This window comes from Salvelinus alpinus, chromosome 2 (genome assembly GCF_045679555.1).
Source record: "Salvelinus alpinus chromosome 2, SLU_Salpinus.1, whole genome shotgun sequence".
Taxonomy (NCBI): Eukaryota; Metazoa; Chordata; class Actinopteri; order Salmoniformes; family Salmonidae; genus Salvelinus; species Salvelinus alpinus.
Window position 1 is genome coordinate 70,760,304 of NC_092087.1, and position 22,424 is coordinate 70,782,727.

General features: G+C 44.4%; 1 protein-coding gene across 1 annotated transcript; it reads left to right on the plus strand.

Annotated features, from left to right (window-relative positions):
* The first annotated feature begins 1,492 nt into the window (after positions 1-1,492).
* On the plus strand, positions 1,493-22,201 carry LOC139567604 (insulin-like growth factor-binding protein 4). Its single transcript, XM_071388971.1, has 4 exons — positions 1,493-2,539; positions 12,504-12,667; positions 13,486-13,611; positions 18,128-22,201. Exons 1-4 carry the CDS (start codon positions 2,179-2,181, stop codon positions 18,263-18,265), a joined length of 789 nt encoding a protein of 262 aa, XP_071245072.1. The 5' UTR covers positions 1,493-2,178; the 3' UTR covers positions 18,266-22,201.
* Positions 22,202-22,424: the final 223 nt, after the last annotated feature.

Consider the following 22,424-nt stretch of genomic DNA (forward strand, 5'->3'; position numbering starts at 1 on the left):
ACATAAAAGAGAATTGGCGTCGTCCCAGCCCTCTGTAAGCTTTGGAACCAAATAGTTGTGAATGAGAAAGAGCCTGGACACACACATATACACATACGTACACAAAATACACAGGCACTAACACACACGTAGGCGACCTACTAATTTACATTCTCTAATTTACAAACACACACCCACAATCGAAACACTCCCAGCTAGCGGTCTAGTTCAAAGTTCCCTCTGTTGGAAAGGGGAGGCTTTTTTAAGACCTGTGGGGGCAGGGCTACTGCGTGGACGGCACTGTCAATTTGCCTTTTAGACCTGCCCCGCACAGCTAGTTGGAGAGAGAGAAAGACAGAGAGAGAGAAAGATAGAGTGAGTTTATTTCACTTTTGTTTATTATCTATTTCACTTGCTTTGGCAATGTAAACATATGTTTCCCATGCCAATAAAGCCCCTTGAATTGAATGGAGCGAGAGAGAGAGTGATTGAGTAAAGGGCAGATGCAGAGGGAGGAAAAGAGGGATGCTGGTGCCTAATGGACTCGTCTTCTCACACAACACACACACTGGCCACGCTAACCACGGCCATGTGCAGGAAAGGGACATGAGGTTGCCCAAGCGTTGTTATTTCAACAATGCTTTGTCATTAGCTGGAGGTGTATGTGTGTGTGTCTGTGAAAGAGAGTTTAAGATGGCATGGAAGTGGTTTTCTTTATCCCCTTTGTGTGTATATGAATGCCTTTTACTGCGAGTGAGAATAATAGCTTTCCAGATATGTTTTTCTCTGTGTGTGTGTTTGTGTGTCAGTGTGCAAGTGCACGTTCAGGCTAGTGAGTATTTAGAGAGAGAACGAGAGAGGGGGGGGTGAGAGAGAGGGGGGGGGGGGGTAGGGGTTAGTGGTTCAAGGCAAGCTATTGTAATGATGTGAGTTTGTGTACACAGTCGTTGTGTTAGGGTGAAGGTGCTGCCAGCTCTTGAGTCTGAATGTGAGAGGAGAAGGCTTTAGTTACATATTTTGTCCCTGTGATTCTGTGTTATAAAGGGACAAAAAGTGAGATACTCATTGTGTGAATATTCAACATAGGGAAAGAGAAAGTGAGAGTGGGTAGAGAGAGAGTGAAAGTGTGTGTGTGTGTGTGTGTGTGTGTGTGTGTGTGTGTGTGTGTGTGTGTGTGTGTGTGTGTGTGTGTGTGTGTGTGTGTGTGTGTGTGTGTGTGTGTGTGTGTGTGTGTGTGTGTGTGTGTGTGTGGAGGGTGGTTCAGCCCAGTATTTCTTCCCTGCAATTCTGTGTGAGCATTCAAGATTGAGAGAGAAAAAGTGAGGGAGAGAGTATGTGTGTGTGTGTCTCTGTGTGAGAGCATGAGTGAGAGACAGCAAGAGAAAAAGAGAGTCAGGGAGAGAGAGAGAGAGAGAGAGAGAGAGAGAGAGAGAGAGAGAGAGAGAGAGAGAGAGAGAGAGAGAGAGAGAGCGCTTTAGCCTGGCATTTCTTCCCTGTGCCTTTCAGCTCCTCTCCCCCTGAAGAAGGAGGCGTGTCCATTGGCCAGCAGTATAAATTCCAAGAGGAACCACTCGTGTAGAGCCATTCTCAGGAGCAACCCATTGCACTGCACCCCATATGGAAGACGAAATTGCTACTCGACTTGAAAAACTTGATGCCCCTTCCCTACACCTGGACATTGGCAAATCACAGACTTTTCTCTTTGCACTATAAGAGGCTTCATGGGCTCTGTGTGAATTATACTTGAAGGGACAAAGACTCACCTAAATAGACATTTGTTCTACTTCCCAACAAATAACCACTTTGTGCGACTCAAAGACTTAAAGACTTTCGTCGCATGGGAGAGCAAGGACTAGATATTTAGCATTCTTTGATCTACCTGCATTCTTTCTCCAACCTCCCAAACATCCTAGGGCTAGGAAATCGAGCCTAAGAAAAGGCGAGGTAAAACAGCGGGGACATTGTGTTCCAACTCCTGCCAAAACCCCTGCCACCCGAAACACCAACCAGCGGGCAACATCAAAGACCAAACACTCCAACCGCCTCCCTCCTCCTCCTTACCCTCCAAAACTAAAGCAGAGACCTAACAGTTGTGGGTGAGAGAGAGCAGAGAAACAGAAGGAATACTAACAAACGAACTGCGGGAAAGTGCAAGAGAAATCGAGGGCAAAGATTTGAGATCACGCCTTCGGGACTGCCATGGTGCGAGGTGGCGGTGCGGCTATAGCGCCGCCCTGCTGGGGCCTGTGGGTGGTGGGTGCCCTTTCGCTGGCGACCCTGTGTCTGACGGAGGAGGCCATCCGCTGCCCCGTGTGTTCTGAGGAGCGGCTGGCCAGCTGCCAGCTGCCTGATGGCAGCTGCGAAGAGACGGTGAGGGAGGCGGGCTGCGGCTGCTGCCCCACCTGCGCCCTGGCCAAGGGGGTGCACTGCGGTGTCTACTCGCCCCGCTGCGGCACGGGGCTCCGCTGCTACCCACCGCGGAACGTGGAGAGGCCCCTCCACTCGCTCATGCATGGCCAGGGAGTGTGCACCGACGAGAGGGATGTGGAAGAGAACTCAGGTGAGACAAGAGGGAAGGAGTGGTTGTGGGCTACCGGTATCTTTAACGTTTGTCCACTGATGTGGCTGTATGTGCAGGTGGCATCACTGGTGGTCACCCTCTGTTAAAAATGGGTGATGCATTATGTTATCCCACCTTCTTTTCTTCAGTTGCGGTCCGACTCTCCATATTGTATTTTAGGCTACTGTACGCAACACTCTTAGTGGCGCACTGGCACGCCTACCCAGAATTAGGACACCTCAACAATAGCCTCAGTCGTTTTCCAGGTTAGTACTGTATATAATATGACGTAACTGCAAAATCAAGCCTGGCGGACTGGTTGGTATCTCTCTCACACTCTCTCTTCCTCTCTCTCCCTCTCTCATGTTGGATCATAGCTGGTCCGGTTGGACCATACGCAGTTAAGAGGGCCAGGGTGCCGGGGCTGGGCCAGAGTGTTCTCTCCCTGCTCCCTGCTCTTACCTGAGCTGGGGAGGGTGTGGCAATGTGCAGCTTGTTTGCTCTAATCTCCGCTAAGCCTCGGCCCAGAGCACACACACCAGCTCTTCACGCATGGCCTGACCCGAGAGCACACAGTCCCCCCGCTGTTTTGCGCCCGGCCGTACACAGTAAAAGGACACCTTCTGCCTTAGACAGAGCAGAAAAGCTATCGGTCAGAGAGAGAAGCACTGTGGGGATAGTATGGCTGGGCGTGTGTGTGTATGGAAGTATCAAATCAAATGTCATGTCACATCCGCAGAATACAACAGGTGTAGACCTTACAGTGAAATGCTTACTTACAAGCCCTAACCAACAATGCAGTTAAAAAAAAAAAGAAAAAAAAAGAAAAAAAAGTAACAAATAATTAAAGAGCAGCATTAAAATAACAATAGTGAGGCCATATACGTACAAGGGGTACAGGTACAGAGTCAGTGTGCGCGGGCTCCGGTTAGTCGAGGTACATGCAGGTGGAGTTATTAAAGTGACTATGCATAGATAATAACAGAGAGTAGCAGTAGTGTAAAGTGTGTGTGTGTGTGGGGGGGGGGGGGGGGGGCAGAGCAAATAGTCTGGGTAGCCATTTGATTAGATGTTCAGGAGTCTTATGGCTTGGGGGTAGAAGCTGTTTAGAAGCCTCTTGGACCTAGACTTGGCACTCCAGTACAGCTTGCCATCCTAGTCATAGAACAGTCTATGACTAGGGTGGCTGGAGTCTTTGACAATTTTTAGGGCCTTCCTCTAACACCGCCTGGTATAGAGGTCTGGATGGCAGGAAGCTTGGCCACAGTGATGTATTGGGCCGTACGCACTACCCTCTGTAGTGCCTTGCGGTCAGAGGCCGAGCAGTTGCCATACCAGGCAATGATGCAACCTGTCAGGGTGCTCTCGATGTTGCAGCTGTAGAACCTTTTGAGGATCTGAGGACCCATGCCAAATCTTTTCAGTCTCCTGAGGGGAAATAGGTTTTGTTGTGCCCTCTTCATGACTGTCTTGGTGTGCTTGGACCATGTTAGTTTGTTGGTGATGTGGACACCAAAGAACTTGAAGCTCTCAACCTGCTCTACCATAGCCCCTTCGATGAGAATGGGGGCATGCTCGGTCCTCCTTTTCCTGTAGTCCACAATCATCTCCTTTGTCTTGATCACGTTGACGGAGAGGTTGTTGTCCTGGCACCACCCGGCCAGGTCTCTGACCACCTCCCTATAGGCTTTCTTGTCGTTGTCGGTGATCAGGCCTACCGATGTTGGGTCATCGCCAAACTTAATGATGGTGTTGGAGTCGTGCCTGGCCATGCAGTCATAAGTGAACAGGGAGTACAGGAGGGGACTGAGCATGCACCCCTGAGGGGCCCCCATGTTGAGGATCAGTGTGGTGGATGTGTTGTTACCTACCTTTACCACCTGGGGGGGCGGGCCGTTAGGAGGTCCAGGATCCAGTTGCAGAGGGAGGTGTTTAGTCCCAGGGTCCTTAGCTTAGTGATGAACTTTGAAGGCACTATGGTGTTGAACGCTGAGCTGTAGTCAATGAATAGCATTTTCACATAGGTGGTATTTTTGTCCAGGTGGGAAAGGGCAGTGTGGAGTGCAATAGAGATTGCATAATCTGTGGATCTGTTAGGGCGGTATGCAAATTGGAGTGGGTCTATGGTTATTGGGATAATGGTGTTGATGTGAGCCATGAAAAGCCTTTCAAAGCACTTCATGGCTACAGGCGTGAGTGCTACGGGTCGGTAGTCATTTAGTGTTCTTGGACGCAGGGACTATGGTGGTCTGCTTGAAACATGTTGGTATTACAGACTCAGACAGGGAGAGATTGAAAATGTCAGTGAAGACACTTGCCAATTGGTCAGAGCATGCTCGGAGTACACATTGTGGTAATCCGTCTGGCCCTGCGGCCTTGTGAATGTTGACCTGTTTCAAGGTCTTACTCACATCGGAGAGCGTGATCAAATTTCCGTGCTCTATGTGTGTGGGTTTGTATATGTATGCATGTGTTTTTGCGTGTGTGTTCAGTGTATATGTGTGTGTGTGTGTGTGTGTGTGTGTGTGTGTGTGTGTGTGTGTGTGTGTGTGTGTGTGTGTGTGTGTGTGTGTGTGTGTGTGTGTGTGTGTGTGTGTGTGTGTGTGTGTGTGTGTGTGTGTGTGTACGTACACTATACATACAAAAGTATGTCACCCCTTCAAATTAGTGGATTTGGCTATTTCAGCCACACCCGTTGATGACAGGTGTATAAAATCAAGCACACAGCCATGCAATCTCCATAGGAAACATTAGCAGTAGAATGGCCTTACTGAAGAGCTCAGTGACTTTCAACAGGGCATGTCATAGGATGCCACATTTCCAACAAGTCAGTTCGTCAAATTTCTGGCCTGCTAGAGCTGCCCTGGTCAACTGTAAGTGCTGTTATTGTGACGCGGCTCAGTCGCGTTGTTGCACAAAGTGAGATCCATAGAGAAATGGTTTGTTGAGATCGGTGTGGAAGAACTTGAATGGCCTGACCTCAACCCCATTGAACACCTTTGGGATGAATTGGAACGCTGACTGCGAGCCAGGCCTAATCGCCCAACATCAGTGCCCGACCTCACTAATGGTCTTGTGGCTGAATGGAAGCAAGTCCCTGCAGCAATGTTCCAACATCAAGTGGAAAGTCTTCCCAGAAGAGTGGAGGCTGTTATAGCAGCAAAGGGGGGACCAATTCCATATTTGATTTTGGAATGAGATTTCAAACGAGCAGGTGTCCACATACTTGTGGTCATGTAGTGTCTGTGTGAGTGTGAACTAAATGTGAATGTGTGAGAATGCATTATAAGTGTATTTGTATATATTTGTGAGTGCATGCGTTTGTGTATTGATGTAGCTGCAGTATACTGTATGTGGGCGTATGCACCATATGTATGAATGTATGACCATCTCTGTGTGTATCCTGTTATCGATCTCAGCATGTTAATACGTGGTCATGCGTGTTGTATTGCAGGGAACTGTGTGTGTGTGTGTGTGTGTGTGTGTGTGTGTGTGTGTGTGTGTGTGTGTGTGTGTGTGTGTGTGTGTGTGTGTGTGTGTGTGTGTGTGTGTGTGTGTGTGTGTGTGTGTGTGTGTGTGTGTGTGTGTGTGTGTGTGTGAGAGTGTGTGTGTGAGTGTGTGTGTGTGTGTGTGTGTGTTTAACAAGAGGAGGTAATAAAAGCTGCCTGTCTGCCTGTATGAAATTACTCTGTAATGGAGTGCGGCCAGTCTTAGGCTATTAGAGCTCTCTGCAATCAGTAATTCATTCTCACTCTCTTCATGGCCCCATTCCTCCTCCTCCTCTTCACTGGCACTGCAGATGTCTGACTGACTGACTCCTCTTTTACTGGAGATGTCTTGTTCACTTCCCTCTGCAGACATCTTGATACAACTCCTGTCTTTTTCCTCTCACGGTAGTCACATTCTTCTTCCTACTGCAGCAGCAGAGGTCTGGTTCCACTTTAACAGCTAATACTGTATGGCTTATCTGCTATTCCTGTTCCATGGTATTCTTCAGATTGCAGCAGATGAAACTGTTCCTGCTTTTTAATTCTTCTTCTCTCCCCTTCCAAAGCAGGGGGAACTCGTAGGCAGTTTTTCACGGTGGCGATTTCCATTATGCCAAAGAAGTTTAGTAGCCATCGTAAAAACGCACCACGAACGAAGCAATTCACTCATTTGTTCCAGATCTCATCCACACTGATTGTTCCAACATCGCTTGTTCCACCAGCACCGCTGCTGCCGGGACCTCCAACGGTTATCGGTAATGAAGGTGAACTATTTCCCAGTTCCAAGCAGCACAGCAAGGCAAGACTTTGGACAGACTTGAACAGCCCTCAACTTCCAGGCTTCGTCTGACATGGCACCCTATTCTCAGGGCTCTGGTCAAAAGTAGTGCTCTGCTTTAGGGAGAATAGGGTGCCATTTTGGATGCACTTCCAGAGACTCAAGTCTCCAGTCGTCTCCAGCACTGCTGCATCAGTTTCCGCCTGGGCCTGGGTGAGTTGCTGCTCCTCTCCCCCCCTGCCCCGGAGCGCATCGCCCACCGTCCAGCTCTGCTAGGATGAGCTCATCGGCACGCTTGCTGCCAGAGCAGAAATGAGAGCCTTCTGCTCTGTGCGAGGCCAGCCTAGGTTAGGCCAGCACATAGCGTGACTAAACGGAATCAGAGAGAGGGGGAAAGCTGTTTAGTGCATGATAAAAGGTTGACTGTCTTGGTTTTGGCTTCGTACTGTCCTCTGCATTGCTTAATCTAGCTGAATGTTTTTCCCTAAACATTGTTTACTGACTGACTTCGACATCCACACCATTGTGTTGTCTGTTTGAGGCGAGCAGCGCTGAAGCAGAAGTGGGCTAAAGTGTGAATGTTCAGCGGTTTGGGAGTTCTCGTAAACTCTCTCAACAAGATAGGGGGTGTCAGCGATTGATGTTGTTGCTAAATGGTGCTAAATTGCTAAATGGTGTCGAAATGTTTGGATGTTTTGTTTTCAGTGTTCTGGAATCCCACTATCCCAGTGTTGAGCTTTGGTTGACCCCCCCTGGGTCCTGTCATGAAGGAAAGTACCCCCCAACGTAGCCCTACTCAATAAGTCTTACATCAACACTTCGGTGCAGCGCCTTTGAAACCCCATGCACCAGAGAGACAGGAAGAAAAGGGAAAGAGAGAGAGAACAGAGAGAGAGGAAGAGAGAGGGAGGAAGAGAAAAACCCAAGCCACAAGTATACGAGTTCCTTTGTGGCACATTTGCCGGGTTTATCCATTATTAAACCGAGGGGTACATCTCCTTGAGACGCTTCCCGCACTGCCCCAGACCTAGCAACAGTGAACATGTCTGATAAAAATAGAAGAGGGTTTTTAAAAAATGGAACGGATTCCCAAAGAAAAGGACACCGTAGGGGGAAGGTGTATGACTGATCCTGAATTGACAGTATGTGTACAGATGAAATGCTACCATCAAGCAGCAGTCCCAGAGACTGAGACGTTGCCTCATATCCCAAATGAAACGGTCAATACTCAGAATATAACATTTTCATAGGTTCTGTCAATAAACATTTCCCAAAGCTAGCCTGCCATTTCCTAGGACCGACGCACAGACCATTTAAATCTGAGGAATACATCTACTGTACTTTTACTTTCCTTCAAGTTCAAAGCTGCAGTATTCGTAAACTCAATTTCCATAGCAACTGTAAGTACTGGAGTACAGTCTGCATCTTATCATGTCCTCCTTCCTTAATAACTGATTCTTAGAAACGCTCTCTCAATTCTAATTCTTAGAAATCATTATGAGGGCTTGGAATCCATTCAAACATTCCGACTGGGTCTCCTTTGGTGTCATATTCAAATGCTTCACGAACCTTTTAAACTTGGGCATGTGTAGTATTTACAAGCAGATACAGATGTCAATGGAAATGTCATTACTGAAATAAGGTGTTGCGAATTCCATTCACGCTGGTGATAAGCTTAAAGGAGCTCCATGTGTCTGATGCACAGTATGTATCTGCATTTTAGGAAGGCCTATCAGTGGCACTTCTAGTCGACCATCTGTTCTTGTCAACCATCCACAACTCTTACGATGTGAGGAAAACACTTGTCTGTGTGCTCACTGGAATTATGAAACTGATTCAATCATTTCTCTTTGGCCAATGAGGATATGTTGGGGAAACCAATTGCAGATGTCCCTGATGGCATGTTTTGGTCATTATTTGCTTACTTTGGGTATTTATCCCATTTGTACAGCTGGGCCTTCTGCAGCAGAACTCAGTAAATGTGATTAGCTAATTGATCCCTCCATGGAACCATGGATTTAGGACCCCCTCCTGGTGTTGGAGCTGCGGAGACAGAGATACACAAGCAAACCAACTGACGCTGAGTAACAACACAGAGCGATGGTGAGCGCTCGCTAGCTGGCCGTCAAATTCAAATACGCCTAATCTTTCGGAGCACAGTGAAATCAAAGTCCCTCGAACTGTGTGAGTTCATGTGTGAACGTATTAAACAGCAACCGCTCCCATCATGCTTTGTTTCGAAACATCCAATGCAAACACTTATATTACAAACATCTGGCAGGGGATTCAGCCAATGGTGCATTGTTTGAACAGGCGTTCATTAATTTTGAACTGAGCCTGTTGTTATGTATTTATGCACGGTTTGCACACTAGAGCCTCAAATATACTGCAATCAAAATGTGCTTAATCACTACGAACAATGTTGCTATTGGCACGAGTAGTGTGTTGCTGTAATGTTTTATGTTGTTGTATTTTGGTGCGTGATCCTGTTTTGTGGGATATTCTTACTGTGGATGAGCAAAAACAACCCCAACCAACCAGTGATTATGGTTCAGTTGTTATTTAATGGATAATTCATTTTGGCCCACTTTTGTGGGGTACCTACCTCTATTTATGGCTGCTACATGGTTTAAGCAGAGAAGTCAAATGAAAGTTGAAAAAAAAAAAAGTGAAGGGTAGTTGAGCACTACCCTTTTTATTGTAATAATGTCCACATGTATTATTTTAATGACTCTGTGAGGTCATTAAAAAGATCCCATGGCACTTATCGTAAGAGTAGGGGTGTTAACCCCGGTGTCCTGGCTAAATTCCCAATCTGGCCCTCAACCATCACGGTCACCTAATAATCCCCAGTTTACAATTGGCTCATTCATCCCCCTCCTCTCCCCTGTAACTATTCCCCAGGTCGTTGCTGCAAATGAGAACGTGTTCTCAGTCAACTTACCTGGTAAAATAACGGTAAAATAAATAAATAAAATTGTATAGTATAGAAATATGCCACACAAAGCACTATGGACCAATAAGCTTAAAATACCCCCCCAAAAGTGGAGGGTAACACTTTAGTTAAACAGATTGTACACATTCTTGCTAATGCCAGCTTACATATAGAGCAATGAGTTGACATAGGATATGCATGTGGGAGACAAGTTGTGTCAAACGTGCACTATTTACATTTAAGCGTGCCAAACGCCCACTGTCTCCTCACCCAGATGTCCACTGACGCAATGACGGCTGACGATAAGCATCTCGCTAGCTGACATACTATATTGCTATATAGTGTAACAAAGTCCAGCCTACGGAGCAAGACATGTCCCCCAGGACAGTGTTGAGACCAGTACACATGCTCCATCCAGACTCCCAGTGACAGCTGCAACTGGAACATTGGAGTTCCATGCCACTCTCTGAACATCTGTGGGCTGGGAGTGGGAACACACCACCAACATTCCCTGGCAAACACCTCACTGGAGGAAGGCTAAGTCAGAGAAAATGACTGAAAAATGGTTCGCAACTCGGTCGGTTGTAGACTAGTCTGCACTAATTCAATCATATGATGGAAGATGACGATGGTTTGAGGGATCCAGCGGGCTCTTGAACACACATTAACTTTACATGAACCTCCCTGTTGACATGTTCATGGCCTTTGGTTTTTAAACGCTGTCAAAACAGAGGGAAATGATAGAACCTTTATCAGAACAGTCGTAAAATCGAGTCTTTCTTTATCTTGGCTATGCACCTGTGGCTGGGGTTGGATGCGAGTGCATACTGCACACTGTCCATACCTGTGTTCTTCATCATAACTCTTGACAAAGGAATCTAGCTGAAATGGTTGGCCCTGGATTTTTTTTCTGTTTGTTTAACATTATAATTTTGAATTAAAAGAAGATTATACTTGGATTTTTTCCTGGAGTGCGTCCCACCTTTTCTATTCCTCATCATTGCAGCCTGCCTTGTGCCTTAGCCTGCCTGTGTTTGAAACTGAGATGTTGATACAATCCACCCGAAACCACACAATGAAGCAGCAGCTTCCTCCCCGGAGAACAGAGGTGGCAGCAAACAGGACATGGCACCCCTGACCCACTTTTAAATAACTTTGGGCTTGTATGAAATGGCACTCCAAAAGAGTATGGATTCGTCAAACCGCTAAATGGCAAAAGAGGGAAAGAACAACTTATGAGGAGATGGGAAAACAGCTGAAGTTGTACTGGGTCTGGCAAAAAGTGCTGATGAGTAAGGCCAACAGAAATATACAAACCCCCAGTCAGCAGAGCACAGCCTGTCAATCAATTTCAGAGCAACTCCCTCACCTCAACCTCACGTAGAGAGGTACGGTATAGAAATGTAAACCTCCCGTCTCATTACTAAAATATGACTAGAATAGCTAATGGCAAAGCCTTTTACCCCAAGTCTGAAACAGAAAAAGGTCACCTTACCTCATGAGTTGTTCAATAACAAAAATAACTTCACAACAAAACCTGTTGAAAGCTAATTGCTATTTAATCCTAATTACAGAGTGAATTCCCTTGGAAAACGTGGAAAGGTCAGAGAGGGCAATGCAGAAGATCTGACTATGAGAGAAAGTAGGATCCCAGAAGCAACTGGTATTATGCCACACTGACGTGAGACGCCATTCGAGCTTTGATCTTTCCAGTGATCTGACAGACAAAGCCCAAGGCAGCACTAAAGCCCAGGCTCTGGGTGCTATGGTTGCAGTGCCAACCCATGAAATGCCACAGGTCACAAGCAGAACAGCAAAGAACAGTTGGTGGGGGAAAAAGTTGTTTGGGTTACCAACCAACCCTGCAAAGGCCACAGGTGAACAGTTAAGCCAGAACAAAACAGCTGTAAATCTTTCCACACTCCATACCTTTGCCCACCGGCATCTTGTGACACTGCAAAATACCCTCTTCCAATCTCCATCTGGCACAGCGAGGGTTTCTTTTGCTGTAGGGGAGGTGGAGGGGGGGGGACGACGACGACAGTTTCCTTAGGAAACAGCTGGCTGCCTGCAGGGCCAAAGAACTGGAGGATTGTTGCAAGGTAAATGTGGCACAGGCCACAATGGGTAGGCAGGCAGTGAGGAGAGAGGGGGTAGTCATTTCAAATGCATCAATAGCTCTCCTTTGCAGAAGTATGGTGCCAGTGGTTAAAGGAAGACCAAGAGAGCTGAGGTCCAAATTGAGATTACTGTACTTTACCCCCCTGAGTGGGAACACCACTGTTTGTCCTTGATGCTAAGTCCGGTTCTTAGCCTACAATTCCCCATTGTGTTTTCATCAAATCAAATCAAGTGTTATTGGTCCCATACACATATTAATGGAAAGATAGCTCTGTGTTGGTATGACAACATTTGCGTTGGGTCAGATCAGTAATATGCTGTAAATTAGGTACATTAAATTATAAATTTTCATGCAATCAACAAATTGCGTAAAGCCTCTGAGAGGCAGTGTAATTTACAGAGAAGCCTGTCAAATGGCATGGTCTATTGTTTTAACTCTTGTGTTGTGACACGTATGATTTGCGACTTTGTACGGGTTGGGATTGCGAGTCTTTCATGTGTTGTGTAGGTTGTAGCTTTAGAGGTTACCCTTGTAAAAGAGGTCTCTTGACATTGATAGGACTTACTGGATAAATAAAGGTTTAAATAAAAGGTCTGTGACTTGTAGTGCTGTGACTCAATGTTAACTCTTGTGTCCCACAGCGATTGACAGACAGGATGAGATCATCCCTGAGCACCCCAATAACAGCAACATCCGCTGCAGTCCCCAGGACAAGCGCTGCATCCAGAAGACCCTGGCCCGCCACCCCGCCAAATCCACCAATCAGAGAAGCAATAACGCCAGGGAGGACCCAAAGGCTGCCCTGGTGAGCGCACCAACCACTGTTCACCTCCGTATAAGAAAAGATTACACATAAAGATGACCTATAGGAAAACATTACATACGCACATTTAAAGTATTTGAGCAGGTGCTGGATGTAAAAAATAATGTCGCCCCATAACTTTCAACTAGAGTCTAGTTGAGTCTAGTTACTAGACCGACACAAGTCTAACAGGTGTTTTCAATGACTATTTTACAGATCAAAATCCATGAGTTTAGCAGTCAGGTTTCAAACGGCAGGTAACCTATTCGTTATTTGCAGCACTCAACATTTAATGGTCATCTCATGAAACGTAAACCAGGTGTTCACTGAAACCAACAACAAAGGGTAGTATAAAACTGTTTGCCATTTCCAGATACCTACATGGACGTATATGAGCATATGTAACGGATGTGAAATAGCTAGCTAGTTAGCGGTGGTGCTCGCTAATAGCGTTTCAATCGGTTACGTCACTCGCTTTGAGACCTTGAAGTAGTGGTTCCCCTTGCTCTGCAAGGGCCGCGGCTTTTGTGGAGCGATGGGTAACGATGCTTCGTGGGTGTCAGTTGTTGATGTGTGCAGAGGGTCCCTGGTTCGCGCCCGGGTCGGTGCGAGGGGACGGATTAAAGTAATACTGTTACACATACATAGGCGTACATTTCCAAACATCTACATGGGCCGCACTAGCCTGGGTACCAGTCTGTTTAGATAACCTTCCACTCCTTATTCTCCGTGTCATATGCCAAAGATTAACATGACAGGAGTGGCAAGGAGTGGAATGATAGCTGAACAGATTTACGACTAATTCCACTGGTTTTCCTCAGGCTCCATGTCGTGCTGAGCTGCAGAGAGCGCTGGACCGACTGGTGTCCAACACTCGCACTCACGAGGATCTCTACAGCATCCCCATACCCAACTGTGACAAGAACGGAGACTTCCATGCCAAGCAGGTTTGTCGACTGACAAGTAGTCATTATCCCACTGTTATCTATATTATGCACTATTCAGGAAGTACTCCTTGACATACTCCGAAATGGCACCTTATTTATTCCTTATACAGTGCACTACTTTTAACCAGAGCCATATTGGGCACTACCAAAAAAGTAGACCACTATAAGGAATATCGTGCCATTTTGGATGCAGACATTTATCCAGGTAGTCTGTGGAGAAGGTCTTTAGCAAGCGAGATCCGATCATCTATCATTCACTCGGTCTGGTATCAGACAGGCACATAAGAACACACCACGCAAACAATCCCCTCTAACATTGTCACGGCTCTATTAGCCAAAACACAAAATGTCTGTGTAACAGCATTGTTTTATGTGAGCATTTTCTCCTGCCAAGACTCTACATCTACAGACAAGCAGTGATTTATCAAAGAAAATTCGCGCTGAACCGTCTACACACAACACATTGGTTAACCTAAAATGGTTGACAGTAATCGCTTCATTGCTGTGATAGATGTCATTAGCTTTTCGAAGCAATTATTTCTTGCTATGTCTGAAATGGGCGACTTTGTAGATAAGACTGGGACGAATCTGAGAACATGGAGCTAGATAAGGCTTGTTGCTCTGTAGAGCTGAAAACGCTACAAAGCAACAGGCGTAGCAGAGTCAGTCAGTGATAAAAGGCTTACCCTGCCAAGGGCATCAGAGTCTGGGGTTAGGCTTGATTGTGTAACACAGTTAAAGTACCCTCGTCTGCTCGGTATAGTGTGTAAAAGGCATCTGTTTACTGTTTATCTATAATTGCATTGTGGTAGAACTTTACGGCACCCTTTGTGAGCATAACTAAGGTTATGAGAGGTCATCTGGCATCTTTTCATTGCACAGGAGGAATCTCAACAGGAAAGTTGAGCCAAGCTGATGGGGTGTTTCAAAACCACCCAAGGTTATGTACAGAAACTTATCACTCAGTGGTTATGATTCATACAACTTTGAGTTTCTATTCAATTGATTCATATTCACACTGGTGAGAATGAGGGGCTTGAGAGAAAGTTATTAACTAAGGGAACAATGTCAAATATAACAGTGGTTTGATTTTTAAGGTACCTCAGGTTTGAATTTTAAGGTACCTTAAAGATGGAATCCGCAGTAGGGGGAAACATCGCCACTGGCCGCCGTACCACCGTTGTTATTGTTTTTGTTTCAGAGCTGAGGAGAGTCGTGCAGCATGGTAAAAAAATTATTGCAGTACATATTGCTCTCTTCTATCGTGCGTGCAATGATGTCCGAGGATGACAAAAAGTGTTTGTTGTTTGCAGTAACTTCTTTGTTGTTGTAATATCACAAACGGACGTGGATCTTTCACCATTAAGTAATCCAGCTTTAAGGGCCCTAAGTGCTATTAAGAAACTGCAATACCTTATGTCAGAGTTCCTGTGGTTTTCTGAGCCAAGTTTTCTGAGCCAAAAATATATATTTTGTTGTTGCACATAAAATACTATAGAATCACCAGGAAATCAGCTCAAAGAGAATTTAATTTAGGAAATATGTGATCGTATCACAATGTAATCAAGGTTTGAAATTATTCTGTTTTTGTCAAAAAGTATATCTGTTTGAGATTTTTGCGGGCAATTTGCAGTGTACAAATTATTTATAACTATGTTCCAGCCTCCGACCATCCTTTCAAAGAAAAATCGGTCCACGGCTGAATGTATTTGGGCACCATACCTGATGCCATTTATCTCTATCATATGCTTATCATGCAATAAGTGCCATTTGGCTTGTGACTGATACCTGTCTTGTTTCTTGTGTCTAACAGGTGTTTTCAATGACTATTTTACAGATCAAAATTCATGAGTTTAGCAGTCAGGTTACAAAAGGCATGTAACCTATTCGTTATTTGCAGCCATCAACATTTAATGGTCATCTCATGAAACGTAACCCAGGTGTTCACTGAAACCAACAACAAAGGGCTTTGTTGCCATTTCCAGATACCTACATGGACGTATATGAGCATACATGGGCGTACATTTCCAAACATCTAAAGTTGAAGTCGGAGTCATTAAAACTCATTTTTCAACCACTCCACAAATTTTTTGTTAACAAACTATAGTTTTAGCAAGTCGGTTAGGACATCTACTTTGTGCATGACACAAGTAATTTTTCCAACAATTGTTTACAGACAGATGATTTCACTTATAATTCACTGTATCACAATTCCAGTGGGTCAGTTTACATACACTTAGTTTACCCTGCCTTTAAACAGCATGGAAAATTCCAGACATTGATGTTATGGCTTTAGAAGCTTCTGATAGGGTAATTGACATCATTTGTGTCACGCCCTGGCCTTAGTTATCTTTGTTTTCTGTATTATTTTAGTTAGGTCAGGGTGTGACATGGGGGATGTTTGTGTGTGTTTGTCTCGTCTAGGGTGTTTGTATTGTCTAGTTTTTTTTTGTAGAGTTCATGGGGTTGTGTTCAGTGTAGGTGTTTATGTAAGTCTATGGTTGCCTAGATTGGTTCTCAATTAGAGACAGCTGTCTATCGTTGTCTCTGATTGGGAGCCATATTTAGGCAGCCATAGTCATTAGGTAGGTTGTGGGTAATTGTCTATGTGTAAGTTGCCAGTGTCTGCACTTATTTGTCTTGTATAGCTTCATGGTCGTTCGGTTTGTTGTTTTGTATAGTTTGTGTTGGTGTTCTTCGTCTTTCTTAAATAAATACAAATATGTATTTATATCACGCTGCGCCTTGGTCCTCTCTTTCACCCGAAGACGATCGTGACAATTTGATTCAATTGGAGGTGTACCTGTGGATGTATTTCAAGACCTACCTTCAAACTCAGTGCCTCTTTGCTTGACATCATGGGAAAATCAAAAGAAATCAGCCAAGACTTCAGAAAAAAACATTGTAGACCTCCACAAGTCTGGTTCATCCTTGGGAGCAATTTCCAAACACCTGAAGGTACCACATTCATCTGTACAAACAATAGTACGCAAGTATAAACACCATGGGACCACGCAGCCGTCATACCGCTCAGGAAGGAGACGCGCTCTGTCTTCTAGAGATGGTGCGAAAAGTGCAAATCAATCCCAGAACAACAGCAAAGGACCTTGTGAAGATGCTGGAGGAAACAGGTACAAAAGTATGTATATCCACAGTTAAACGAGTCCTATATAAACATAACCTGAAAGGCCGCTCAGCAAGGAAGAAGCCACTGCTCCAAAACCGCCATAAAAAAAGCCAGACTACGGTTTGCAACTGCACATGGGGACAAAGATCGTACTTTTTGGAGAAATGTCCACTGGTCTGATGAAAGAAAAATATAACTTTTTGTCTATAATGACTATCGTTATGTTTGGAGGAAAAAGGGGGAGGCTGGCAAGCCTAAGAACACCATCCCAACCGTGAAGCATGGGGGTGGCAGCATCATGTTGTGGGGGTGCTTTGCTGCAGGAGGGACTGGTGCACCTCACAAAATAGATGGCATCATGAGGGGGGAAATGATGTGGATATATTGAAGCAACATCTCAAGACATCAGTCAGGAAGTTTAAGCTTGGTCGCAAATGGGTCTTCCAATTGGACAATGACCCCAAGCATACTTCTAAAGTTGTGGCAAAATTGCTTAAGGACAACAAAGTCAAGGTATTGGAGTGGCCATCACAAAGCCCTGACCTCAATCCCATAGAAAATTAGTGGGCAGAACTGAAAAAGTGTGTGCGAGCAAGGAGGCCTACAAACCTGACTCAGTTACACCAGCTCTGTCAGGAGGAATGGTCCAAAATTAACCCAACTTATTGAGGGAAGCTTGTGGAAGGCTACCCAAAAAGTTTGACCCAGGTTAAACAATTTAAAGGCAATGCTACCAAATACTAATTGAGTGTATGTAAACTTCTGACCCACTGGGAATGTGATGAAAGAAATAAAAGCTGAAATAAATATTATTTCTATTATTCTGACATTTCACATTCTTAAAATAAAGTGGTGATCCTAACTGACCTAAGACAGGGAATTCTTACTAGGATTAAATGTCAGGAATTGTGAAAAACTGAGTTTAAATGTATTTGGCTAAGGTGTATGTAAACTTCTGACTTCAACTGTACATGGGCCGCACTAGCCTGGGTACCAGTCTGTTTAGCTAACGTTCCACTCCTTGTACTCTGTGTCATATGCCAAAGATTAGCATGACAGGAGTGGCAAGGACCGGAATGATAGCTTAACAGATTTACGACTAATTCCACTGGTCTTCCTCAAGCTCCATGTTGTGCTGAAGTTTTCTGAGACAAAAATATATATTTCGTTGTTGGACATAAAATACTATAGAATCACCAGGAAATCAGCTCAAAGAGATTTTAATTTAGGAAATCTGTTCCCAAGTATTCCCATGCATACATAGAGAGGCGTATGTGATCGTATCACAATGTAATCAAGGTTTGAAATGATTCTGTTTTTGTCAAATAGTATAAACTAGTATATCATTTGGCTTGTGACTGATACCTGTCTTGTTTCCTGTGTCTACAGTGCCAGCCAGCACGTGACGGGCAGCGGGGAAAGTGCTGGTGTGTCGACCAGAAGACGGGCATGAGGCTGCCGGGGCCCCTGGAGCTGCGGGGGGAACTGGACTGCCACCAGCTAATGACTGCAACCATGAGAGAGTGAGGAGGGGACCGGCGGGGCCCCTGGAGGGCCAGGGCTAGGGCTTAGGGCCAGCCAAATTCTACTGGTGCTGTTTAGTTACAACTATGGAAGGAAAGGACTTAACCCTAAAGCCTCACTTCACGTGAGGCTAACGGTACTTGCTTGATATGAAAAAGATAAAAGGAAACCATAGAATTGAGTTATTTTATTATTGTTTGTTTCCGTGTGTGAGTGTATGTCTGTATGCATCTTTTTGAGCACATGTGTGTATTTTACGATTCGGTGAAGTTGGGAAGATGCTCTTGCTTTAAATAACAGGTGGCAAACAACAGGCCCCCGAATAAAAGTGTTGTAATCATTCTTCTCAAAACAGGACAACATTGGTTTTGTATAGTTCAGTTGAACTCTGATTTCCATCTCTTAGCATCTTTGAAACAAAAAACATAAAAACTTTACGCATGAGTTAAGTGTCCTAACATGGCTCAACATCGACCATTCAGCAGCAGATGTAGAAAATAATGAATACTGGGAGTCTGTGTGAGCGAGAGAATTACCAATTGATGATAAGCCGCAGCTTTTCACAACACTTGGGAGAAATGTAGTGAAAAGAGAGATTACTTTTGAAAGAATAAACTGTACCTCTGAGAGGAGCCCAGAATAGATGTGATTTATCGCTATCCCCCCTTCTCTCCCTCCTCTCCGCATCCCCCCTTCTCTTTGACTGGGAGATCTCTCCCTGGCTTATTTGTCCAGGGGGACTGGCAGCATAGCTGGGCTCACGACTCTGTACACTGCTGATAGGATAATCTTGTTTCTCCAGCTGGGGCTGAAGTGCTAAGACGCCAGTGCTGCTGCTCTCATGTTTGTATGAATATGCTTCTATATACAGGATTTCTTTCCAACCAAGAGACTGCTTGTTGGCAGTATTGTGTAGTTTATAGTGGTGCTATACACTCATTGTGCCAAAAATGTTTTTTCCCCCTGTGCTTTTTGGGGGATTGTTTTTAGAAGGAGATGAGGGGGACAATCTTAGAATGGCCTAAATGTGTGACTGACCACAAATACTGTCTAGCTGTCACACAAATATCTCCAAGTTTTTATACTACATTGATGAAATAAAACATCCAAGTAAATACACAGATATCAGTGGGAGCATTACTATAGTTAACCGCCTGACTGTTTCATGGACTAATGTAGTGACTTTGCATGATTGTAGCATGTGTGGCTAGTGAAAACTTCTTACGGCTATAAGAGAAGAGGACTTAATGACTGCATGATGAAAAAACACGCTCTAGACAGCCTTTGTAATTGCTAGCTAGTTGAAATGTTTGGAGAAACATCAGATGTCTATATAATAACATTAGAAACCTCACAGAGAGATAGCATCATGGTCATACATGGACTCCCTCCAGTATAAATAAGTGAAGACCCTTGACTTTTACTCTGGCAGAGCCAGTTATCAGGTTTGACATCATCGATGAAGCAGTATATGAGCCAAGGAATCATTGATTTGTATTATTATGTTGACAAACTTACTGGTGCATCATACTCTACATACCGTCCACATATACTACATGGACAAGACTGTTAACATCCCTACAGCGATTTGATTGTACTGTATTGCAAATGGGTGTAAAAGATCATGATTGGTTCCCTCGGGCTATGATATATGATGTGATTGGTTGATTGACTGACTCAGGCTAAACCTGTGGACCACAGGGAGTACAGGAGAGAAGACAACCCTTGAATACAGGACAGTCTGATCAGTGAGTTCAGTGAGGTCGGTCGTTTGTCATTTCTAGAAATGGATAGTGCACTTAATCCTCCCCTGAGAGAGTTGGGTTACTAACTGACTCCAGGAAGGATTCATCTCGCCTGGACATTCATTATTGGTGTTAACAGTACACTGGCACAGTTAGCTTCATGTAGAGCGAGGCGAGGGGACAGTGCCGAGGGGGTAAACCAGACGGACGTGGGCAGCAGTTGCCCTGCTTCCTCTTTCAAGAACTGAAAGAAGAGTGCAGGACAGGTTGTCCGAAAACTGACTCCTACAAATGATAGGCAGCTCTTTTTGTCAGCAGAGATGTGAGTAGATAGACTAGAGGGAGAGGGAGACAGTGTGAGTGATAGAGCGCTAGAGAGTCCAAGCTACATTGGGATTGCACTGATTTGCTCTCACAAAGCCACATTGTGTCTGTAAGGCACACAACTTTTACCATTCACTCTTTCTCTCACGTACCCCTCTGGTTTGACAGAGGAGCCTAGAAGTCATTCAATGCCTTTCCTCGGGCTGTTATCCAGAGCAGCAGAACACATACTGTAGCAAGTCCAACTAAGCCCAACATAGCAACGCCCTTCATCATGGTTGTGCTGTCATTGCTACCATGGGTAGTAAATGTTGGGACAGAAACATCTCATTTCATTAGGCAACATTGAACATTCACACCTCCCAGCCCGGGGACAAAGTAGATAGAAAACCAGCTGTATTACATTGCCATTCAGAATCACAATATCAAAGACATTTGGGTCGATGTGTGACATGACCTGACATGAGCCAGGCCAAAGACAATTATTGCGGACTTAGCCAACTGTACTGTATCTGTAACTTGCTTCCTTGTAAAAAAATATATATAATTAAAAAAAAGTTATCCAAAGGATCTATGGGATATTGTATGGTAATACTGTTGTAGTTTACCTAGCAGTCCCTCAATCAATGACTTATCTTCTGAACTAATTACTAACCTGTAGACATTTACTTAACCTACATATGGTAAACTTTGACCAAAACTGTGACCAACAAACAAACATCCCCAGTGGGCTGGTTGAACCGACGTCCAGTTATGCCTGCTTCTGGGTCATTAACCTTGACACTGAGCCTCTTGATGATCACTAATAGTTCATATTAGCTTTTTCTCAATAGACAAGTCCCTAAAATGTATTTTTGGCTCTCTGAGGCTATTCAATAAAACGGGATGCTCTTACTTTCCACCACATTCCACCATGACATCCACTATTCCCCTAGACTACATAAGAGCAGTTCCACCCCAGCAGCCCCCAATAAAAAGCCCATCTTCCAAAAGCTGGTCATATTTTAATTGTCATTGTAAAAATGTCTTGTTCTTAACCGTAATCACACATAACTTCAACAAAGCTACTGATGTCATTCCCAACTAGAAAGACATAGGAAATGGTATTAAGGAAGGAGGATATACTGTAGCTGATGAGTTGATTGTATTCCAAACACAATGAAGTGACATGAACAATCAAAGGCATCTCCAAAGATGTAACGAGGGTAGTTTGAGGCATGAAACCCCAAAAACTATAGGAGGGCTTTGTGTACATTACATTATATTCCCTTGTCATGTACTGAATGAAAAAACACTATACATAAATCTAAGGCCTTATCTTTACAAGCAGGCTGTCATTGTAAATAAGAATTTGTTCTTAACTGACTTGCCTACTTAAATAAAGGTTAAAATAAAGTCACATGAACATTCCATTTCTGTGCTACTGTAGATATTATCTCTAGGTAAAATAGTGCTGTGTTTCAAGTCAATGGTCCTGGTTTTCCTTTTGGATCCAAGACCTTCAGTGTTTAATTTACATTCAACTGTGTATACGTACACTATATTACTTGATCTCTAACTTTTGCTCTACTGTCTTTGTATTTCTGAGGGATATTCCTGTTTGCCTTGGACTTTACCTGTTAATTCTACTGTAAAAAGATTCAAAGTAACTTTTGCATGTGTAGCCTAACTATATACTGGGTTTAAACATGTCAAGATCTTGTATATGTGGTCCAGAACAGGGCCGTGCTTTACAAACATTGAAGAACATGCACCAAGCATTTGTGCTTGTTATGGAATACTGATTTGGTTACCTTGGAAATGTTTACTCTATGAGAGAATTGTATACATTGTGTTAGATCGAATGAAATCATAAACGTGTAGCATCTGATCTCTCGCCTGATTCTTTTCCTCTCTAAACGGCTGCATGGCATGTAAAATATTCCACCACACAGGAGATACTGGGGCGGCAGGTAGCCTAGTGGTTAGAGCGTTGGACTTGTAACTGAAAGGGTGCAAGATCGAATCCCTGAGCTGACAAGGTTTAAATCTGTCGTTCTACCCCTGAACAAGGCAGTTAACCCACTGTTCCTAGGCTGTCATTGAAAATAAGA